At 38.1% G+C, this 9,685-nt stretch overlaps 1 protein-coding gene across 3 annotated transcripts in view; it reads right to left on the reverse strand.

The window, feature by feature from the left end:
• Window positions 1–236: 236 nt before the first annotated feature.
• Window positions 237–9,685, reverse strand: part of BCL11A (BCL11 transcription factor A) — a 110,539-nt gene continuing 101,090 nt past the window's right edge. For 2 of the 3 annotated variants that reach the window (XM_090050033.1, XM_090050007.1), the window contains one exon: window positions 238–6,302. In XM_090050033.1, the coding sequence (XP_089906159.1) occupies window positions 6,201–6,302 (102 nt within the window). In that variant the 3' untranslated portion in view covers window positions 238–6,200. Of the gene's footprint in view, window positions 6,303–9,685 lie in introns of all 3 variants that reach the window. The other variant, XM_090050016.1, reaches the window with a different exon arrangement.

Below are 9,685 nucleotides of genomic sequence, written 5' to 3' on the forward strand. Positions count from 1 at the left end.
CTCTCATCAGCTGTGTGAAGTTAAGAAAAGTTCTCTTTGCTCTATCAAAACCTTTTCATTGAGGAAATTCATTTCGCCTGGCATTTCAGGGGATTAAATTTAGTCATAATTGTGCTGGGTTAGGAAAAAAGAAGCAATTGCCTTTTTGCATTATATTTAAGAAATTTTACAGTGCTATAAAATGTCACAAAAAATTGAGAGGAAATAGCCCAACGTTACTGATGGTAGGTATTTATTAAGCTCGTCAAATTACATTCTGTTTACAGTAATCAGCCCATCACGTGCATCAGAACTAGGATCGAATGGACTTGTTTCCTGGCCAACATAATATGAAATAGGGATTTGAACAGTGGAAGCCAAATACACCCTTCCTTTTGCATACACATCTCCCAACAGTGGGAGGCTCACAACTGGACCACAGACATGGCCCTTTGTCACATGTCTTTGCAGACATTCAGGGAAAAGTGAGGCTTAAACAGTCTCTAGCAGTATAACATGTGCACACTATAGTCACCGTAAAATTAGCAATCTACAAGATTCCTTAGTTTCTAAGACAAAAGGGTATCAATTCATTCATCTATTTGTGCATCCATCCAGCTCACTGCAGTATTTTATAAATAGTTGTAAGACAAATATATGCATTCATGAGACGACTAAGAGGCAGCCTGACCCCTCCACCTCTCCCTCATCCTTGTAATTTCTCTTTTGTAATCCTAACAATAATGCATCATCCTATCCATCCTGTGCCCATTACCATGGCATACAAGCATCTACACTGTTGAAATTACAACAGAGCTAGTTCCTAGCAGTACAAGGAGACCACATATTGCTCATTACCGGAGGCCAGGCCAAATTAAATTGGAGCCCATTGATGCTAGCATCTGAACTTCATCACTGCTAAAGAGGCTATAAAAGTAATAGCCCCAACCAGCAAGCCAATACCAGATGTGTAATTCAGCCCAGTGAGATTAAAGAAGAAATACCGTATTTGGGGGTTTTTTTTATTGTTATAAAGGTTAGTCCATCCCTCTTTAAGCACGACTAGATTGTTTTGTCCATTGTGGATGATGGATATTTAAAATGGAAAACTTCTTTTATTGATTAGGATTTGTAAGACAACAAGAGTTGTTGATTTAGAGGCTGGAAGAAAAAGCCTAGACATATTAATGTATGAATGAATATTAATGTATGACGTCTAATTACGCCTATGTCTGAGAAACTCGAAAGGAACAGAAAACAAAAAGGCAGCAAAGGAGGTATGAGTTTTGTTCAGGGGGATGATTTGGGTTACACACTGATATGAATTTATAGCAATAGCATCTTTAATACTATGTTAGACAAAATAGTATTAATTGGATCTGGTCACATGTTGTCCACCTGCTTCAGTTGCTCATGTCTTATACACAAGTCTACATAACAAAAGCACCCTTGAAACTAATAGCTATCAAAGTTAACACTACAGGCCATACCCAAAAAGGGAATTTAAGCACTCAGGGTGAATCCTGGCCTAACTGAAATCAATGGGATTTTTTCCCATTGTCTTCAATAGGACTCAAATTTTGCCCCTAATTCCTGTTTAAACACCTAAGCTTCCACTTGCTGTGTAACAGTGTAGGTGACTAAATAGGTTGTAGGTTCATAAATACCTCTTAAGATTTGGCCCCAATATTTGTTCTCAGAAGTTGGGATTGTTTCTCTTTAAAAAGAGCCATATTACAAAAAGTGAATCCTAAACATCCTATAGAGTTATTCAGGTATTTCACTGCTTACTAACAGGATAACACTCAAAAAATTAAAAAGTAAGTTATAGAATACCTTTTGCTGGTAACATAAATGAATTTAATAAATAGTATATTAAGGAAAATAATACCTAAGAGCCAAAGAAGAATCCTATTTCAGTTCACCTCTTCCTGAAGTTAATAGTTATTCTTGCACCTTTAAATACAGAACCAAATATTCTCTGTGACAGGATTCAAGTATTGCTATTGGCTATTTGGATTGCTTAGCAGGATGCAATGTGAAGCTGGAATAAAAACAGTGTGGTTTTTATAGTGTTTGTTTTTTAGAATCCTGTTCACAGATTTTACCAGGATACTAGATCCGTTTAGATCACCTGAGGTAAAGCATGGCTTAATAAGTGGCTCACTTTACATGCTTGTTTTTCGCCCCAAATTTAATGTTGTAAAATTATAACACGTGGATGTTTCGTGATTCCTAAATCAACATAATTTGAATGAGGAATGTAAGTAAGACTTCACAAATATATTAACCTTTGCCGCATTTTATTATCATGAGAATGTTTTTTTAAAAAAAATACAGCACAGACAAAATGCTTGCACACTGAAAGAAGCTTTTCAAACTAAAACCAAAGCTAAACTAATTTCCATGTATCTTCTTCATTTCAGACCATTACAGCTTGTTGGACTGAGAAACAAAAGAAGAGCTTTTAATCTGGTTCTGAAAAAAAGAACCTCAGCACTTGCAAAATAAATTTTAAAAAAAGTATTTAATACCCTAAGTCTTTTGACAGGAGAGATATGTTGACTTTAATATTATGAATATGTTTCAATACAAAATACTCAAAAATCATTCATTTTATTTGCCACTCAGGACCTGAGTTCGGGGTTCTGTGTTTTTACTGCAAGAACACAGTATGCAGTGTATTCTGCATTTCTAGTAGATAAGGATGGGTTCTCTCCTTTTTGTAAAGAAAGCTGATCAACTTGCACTTTCCTGGAAATAATCACTAGGTATCCTTTCCCCACTCTCCACATATAGATACAACCATCCAAAACCCCACACAGAATGAGAATTAGCCTCCTAACAGATATATACTGCACCACAAGTAATATCATAAACACCCAAGCAGAACACATCATGTCCTTCCAGCTTCGTGTTTTTGTAAATGTTATTGGCTCTTGCATGAAAACACAGATCCCCGAGCTCAGCTCTTCACAGTTACTAAAGCTTTCAACTTAGTTGTTACATATATTTATAATTTTAAGGCAACACATGAATTCAGCAAATGACTTAAAACCTTAAACAGCATTTCTACTTATTTGATTTAAAAAGAGAAAGAATTTAAAAATTTCACTTTATTTTGAACTCTAAAGGAAATGGTTGTATCACCTTTGCCTCTGCACTCGTGCGAACATGTTGCTGTTTACAACGTGTCTTTTTGCTAGGTGTCTGTAATCCTCCCAGATAGGGTATAAATACTTGCTACCCATCAGCTTCTAGCAACTTTAAATGGATGAAATGGGCCACCATACTGCTCACAGTTACACTGGTATAAATCCAGGGCAAAGATAAATGGGTTACTTTAGATTTATACTTCTGTGACTGAGAGTTAGACTGTGGCCTAATACTTCTATAGTGCTATGAAATGATCTGTGAATTGAGTTTTGTCTGCTCTCAGCAGGTTTAGTAAAATATAAAAAAAACATAAAAGTTGTTCAGTTAAGTATATGCTGAAAAATCTTGATTACACTCATTCAGGATTATTACTGGCGGTTGTATAAATACATATTAGGAGGTCCCAATTTGATACTCCAGGGGAAAGAGAAGAGTATAATGCTCCCAGGTAGCAATGGAATAAAAAAAAATCCACACCCCACTTTCTGAACCAGCTATGCTGGAAAATAAACAGCTGCCTGGTGTACCTTTATGAAAATGGTTTGAGGCAGTGGTGGGGGGGTGCCAGCAGTTAATGGGAGTTCTTAACTCCTTGGCACGAGGCATATTCAGTCACAGATTGAGGATGTGTTGTTTCAGTCTCATGAAACACTTTTGTAAACATGTACAGATCAGGTAGCACATGCACAGATGTGGGGCAAAATGGAGACATTTTTTACACTGCCGGCCGTGGTAAAGGGCCTGGGATCTAACTGTTATGGTCTGTGTTAACCCACAGGGCCTGCCTAACCATGGTCTACCTTGCCATACTGGGCATGACTTCTGCATATCATGATCCACCCATATAAAGTGCTGCCCATATTTCAACCAGGTTATTTAATGCTGGTTGCAGAAGTTTGACTTCAGGGCCTACTGGCTGATTTCCCCCACCAAAATCCCCCAGGAAGGCACAGAGGGGTCTCAGCAGAGGCTACTGTTGTGCAAAGTAATATTTCTGAGCAGCAGTACAGACACTGTGACTGATTTAGAATGTGGATCAGGGCAGCCTGAATGATTGGGGTATTTTTAATTTTTAGGGGATAACTCACACTGCCTATACTGGGGGGTCCATTACCAGCACCCACAGCCCTCTGGAAAATGGGAAGTTAACTTGGTTCTGCATGCATCCTAGCAGAACATAACCAGAAGCACTGCATCTCTGGCCTGCCTCTGTGGAACAGACTCGGCCACCAAAGACTGTTTCACACACAGGTTACTGATCCCAGAGAACACCTCTGAAGACACAGCAGCCGTCTGTGGTGCCAGTCCCAATTGACAGGTGAAGAATTCACAGATCACTGTTAGTCTATTGGCACGTCCTCATTAATACAGTTGTGGACAGAGATGACTGTGCACTCTCCGGCTGGGAGTGTAAACCCCTTTACACCAAGTTCTATGTTACAAAAGTGACTGTGCTTGTGCTATATTCACTTTCCCAAGCAAAACGATAACAATATTCTTTGAAAAATACAAAACGGCTCTTATTATTTTATCTATTGCAGTTTCACCAGCAAAATATTGCCTTGGCCAAATTTCTCATTCAATTTGAAAAATAAATACAAAAAAGCAAGTCATATAATTATAAGCCATAAATATAAATAAATAACACTGTTGCCTGACCTGAGACCTTGCGTGCTCAATTGCAGCTTGGTGGGAATCTCATGGCAGTTTGACAGGAGAACAAGATAATGGCCTGGTTTCTACTGTGGCGATATGATTTAACCTAACGGAGGCTTGATCCTGCCTTACATATAAACGGTCTTGAGTTAGACTTCCGGAAGTTCGTGGTTCAAGAAAGCACCTAAGCATGGCCTTAAAACCTCCTTATTCAGCAGCATCCTTAAGTCCTGCTCCAGCAAAATACAGGAGCTTGTGTCCAACGCTAAGCATGAGAATAGTCTCACTGAAGTCACATGCACAAAAGTTAAACATGGGCACAAGTGCTTTGTTACAAATAATGACATTAAGGAAATATACTTAAAATAAGCTGGTGCTTTGGTGCTTTTCTGAATTGGGATGCCTTTATAAGCAGGGCCTGTGTGAGTATGGACTATTTGCATGGGTTAATTATAACAAAGCTTAATTATTCACCACAGGTTTAGGGGATGAGGGGAGGGGAAGGGGTCACTTCTCTTGGTGCTTACAGGACCGCTATAGCAAAATTATTATTCTCTGTGGAAACAGTTAGCTTTTTAGACAAACAATGATAAATTAAAGTCCGTTATGGATTCCCCCCAACCCCAAAAATACATATTTTAACAGCAAAAATGCAATACAACACAGTAGGCATTATTCAATGGTATGCAAATGAAGTTAGACAGTTAGGAGACGCCCACATTTCAGTATTAATAAACACCAACACTAGTTCTACATTACTTATGGTAGAGTGATAATAGCCCCAATGCTTTGCAATCTTAGTTTTCCCAGAAATGTATGCCCTCCATATTTGTACAACCACTTGCACGCATGGGTTTTCGTTTTCTTTTTTAAATGCAGCATTTGATTTTATGCAGTGGCTGTGGTAATACAAAGTCATCCCGGCTGCATGGTCCTTGTTAGCATTAAAAATTAAAGAAAGAGCAAACAGAACCTAAAGCTCCAACATTTATTATGTCAATTTTCTCCCATCCTCCTCCCTCTCTTTTTTTTTTTTTGTGTTATTTGTAATGTTAGCCGCACCTTTTAAAAGATGGCATGGGATGGATATAAACAGCACATTGGGTCCTCCACACTGTATCAATGTGTTATCAAGAGGGCTTTCTCCAAGCGGCACAAAAGCCAGTCAAAGCCATTGATTACCAATAAGCCCTTGACAGTGGGTTTTTGTTTTAAAAAAAAAAAAGAAAGTGTTTTACTCTATTAAAAATATAAATAAGATAGTCTTGCAGGCAGGCAGAGGGAGCCTGTAGGATGCTGCTGTCAGTCAGTGACTTCTCAAGCTTTAATTGGGAAGCAGCATCCCAAGCTAGCAAAAACACGGACCGCATTCAGATGTCAGGACCGTGGCGCATGTTCCCTCACGTGCTTCACATTCTGTCAGAATTTAAGCGATCTGGAGCTTCCATCCGAAAACTGCCATACATCCCGAGTTCCCTGGGCACTGCGCCACGTAGGGGGGTGTGTCGAACCTAGAGAAAGGACAGAGGGGGACAGAGGAAAAACAGGTATGACATTGCCCAAGAGGTAAGGTTTCCTTTTTTTAACAAAGCACAATTGCACAACTGAAATGCCAAAAAAGTATGCAATGGAATGAACCCCCGGTTCGGCTAGCCCATCGCGACCTAATAAGCTCCCACAGAAAACACACATGTATAAGTCAAGCACAGTTAAAATCCATACAGTAGACATAAAAAATAACACTTGGATGGGGCAGACCATGTAGGCTTCAATAAGACCTTCTCTGCAAACACCCATTGATTCACTAGGCCCTTTGTTTGCATAGGGACTGACCCCAGGTTCCTTACCCACCCAGAAATCTTACTGACTTCTGCCACAATCTGAGGTGCACTGGAGATACAGAAGAGAGCCCTCCCAATGCTTTTTCACAGCCCACAACTTGTTCATGTAGCAGAAGCTCTTCTGTCCCTTCACTCTATTTTGAAAATCCTATTTGAGCAAGGGTGAAACTGGTACCGTTCATGTACCCAGCAATGCTTGATGCCAAAGGTCCCAAAACCATGCCCATTGAAGTAAAGGGGAGGTTTTCCATTCACTTCAATAGCTTTGGGTCAGGCACGAAAGGTGTAAGAAGGAAAAGTAATTTCCCATAGCCATACCTGGTTTACACAGTAAAATGCAGACTGTGAATTCCTGCCAAAGGCCGATCGCAAGTTACACATTTTACTAAATGAAACAATAGGATAACGGGTAAATTGCACACTCAAGGGAAAGCAGGCACAACCTGTGGCAAGTCACAAAGCCAGAGATGCATTCTCATAACCCCTTAAAATCAATCTATACCTACAGACCAATGAGTCGGTTTCTATGGAAATCGATTCATTAATACTTAAGTGTGTTGTTGAAGGGCTACTCACGAGCTGCTGCCAAGCTTAAAGATGCAGCTCCTGGGCCAGCTCTTCAGCTGGGGTAAATTGGAACAGCTCCACTGAGAGTCAGTGGCACAAGTCTGATTTACACCAACCAAGGACACAATATTATTTACTTCTGAATTTAATAGTTAAAACTGAAAACAGAGAAGCCTTGAATTTTTCAAGGGGCCTAAGTGGCTTAGGCACTTAAGGTAGGATTAGCAAAAGCGTTGATTCAAACTGTAGTCCTGCTGAGAGTCCACAAGTCTCATGCTCCCAAATCACTTAGGTAGTTTTGAAAAATCCAATCCCAAATTCTTAGTGACTTTAAAATTGATGGAAGCTGGGCATTTTAATTCCTTTGGCTACTTTGAAAATATCAGCCAAATTATATACATCTGGATTTGAGAAACAGTGGCTCCCTTTGATGAATCCAGCAAAGTGCCTGCTGGGCAGTAGTATACTCCCAGTCCATAATATAATTTTCCCACACATTCACTGCAAATGGTTTCCAACCTTTGCAGCAGAAAGAACTAAAATAACAGCTGGTATCTTTTTTCTTTTTGTACAGACTCTGCACTTAGATAAACCCTGAAACTGTATCTCATCAGATATGCCAAAGCCTCCTGAATGTCAAGCAAAGACATGGTATCACTTATTCCTGTATTTATCTCAGCTCTTAGAAACATAATAAATATGAAACATCTGTAGCCTAAATTCTTGATACTGTTTCAGTGTCTTCATTATATAAATCTTTCACTTTGGAGGATATCAAATACTAATGGCAAAAGGATCAGTGCAGAAAATTGTATTCCTCTTCTGAAGTTGATTGGTTTTGAAATTTTAACAATAGAGATCCAATTACCCAAATATTGTTCTTATTTATTTAGACATCTTTCCCCATAGAGATAAATATAAAAGTTTCTTGGGACAGTAGGTCATGCTTGTATGGAATGTTACAGCAGCTTAAGAACACATTATGGATGCCATATAAATCTGTTTCAGAATTCTAACAAACTTGAACGGGCCTCAATGGTTCATGGTTTTATAACACCATTAATTTATCACACTGTTAGAAAATGTCACATTTTGTATTACGGTTTTTGCTTTATTGTTCAGGCTACAACATGTTGTCATTTGTAAGTTATGTTTTTGTTGACTAGTTTTTGAAGCTCCAGTTATTTAGCAATATTATATATATTTTCTTAAAGCAGGGCTTCCTCAAATACAGTGTACATATTGTGTATGTTGGAAATGAAGTTATGCCCAATAGATTTATCTAGCTTTCTGATACAAAAGTATAAATCAAATTTATTATATTACAATTTATTTTAAATTGTTGAAAAGATATTTTACTAATATACACTGCATGTGTATATATGAGATCTATCAACCAAGATCATTAGATGTGTGTGTGTGTGTATACACATACACAATTTTATTTGCTAATACAACAGATAATGAAAGATTCCTATATAAAATATATGTATTATAAACACAACTTTAAAAAACTGCAATTGTTATGACTGCCCCATAGACAGATTAGTTAAAATAAGTCCTAGCTATAAATTCTCTCCTGCAGTACTAACAACTATTATCAAAATAGTAAGAGAGATATATTGAACTTTTTATGGATGTTTAATGGCAATGGATCAAAAGTCATGTTGTTAGACAGCTGCAAAGTGCTTTGAGTATTCCTGTCTGGTCCCAGTACCTAGAGTTTAGACACCAGACTACATCACTAAGACATAAAGGTCACAACAAAGTACTGTTTCATTTACAGTTATTTGTCCTATCCCAGTCAACATATTCATCTTCTTCAGCTCCCTCATCATGAAAACTATTATGGTGAATATTTGTTATTACCCAAGGGCCACGTTCCAGCTTGGCTTACACTGGTAAAAATCCAGCCTAAATCCATTTAGGGACTTGGTCCTCTAAGGTGCTGAGGGCTCTGGCCTGGGTCCAGCGAAATATATATCTACATGCTTCACTTGAAGCATGTGCTAGTCCTGCTAAAGTTAATGGGACTGCCCACATATTTCAAATGAAGCAAAAGTTTACATACCATGTGGAACCAGAAGCAAGTTTAGGTATACTACTGGATCAAGGGCAGAACACACAACACCTTGCAATGTCAAGCCCTAAGTTAGTTGATTTACATATATATAGATATAGATGTCTATATATGTATATAGATATGTATCTCATCATATATATTTACACACACACACATTTTTCAACCATTTTAAAGACTTGTTCAGATAGATTGGGCAATAACATACATTTCTCCTGTCCTTAGATTAAATGGAGCTTTATTTGTTTCTCTCTCAGAAAAAAGAATACATGTTAAGATTTATTTGATTTTTTGTAAGCAAAAATGTCCCCTCAGAAGGTGCTGGGCAAAATACAGGCAACAAATGATGCCATCACAAGAAGACAACATGACAACTGTAGTTTTACAGAAATAAAAAAAAATTGAG

This window comes from Crocodylus siamensis, chromosome 1, assembly GCF_052110815.1.
Source record: "Crocodylus siamensis isolate JL-2025a chromosome 1, ASM5211081v1, whole genome shotgun sequence".
Classification (NCBI taxonomy): Eukaryota; Metazoa; Chordata; order Crocodylia; family Crocodylidae; genus Crocodylus; species Crocodylus siamensis.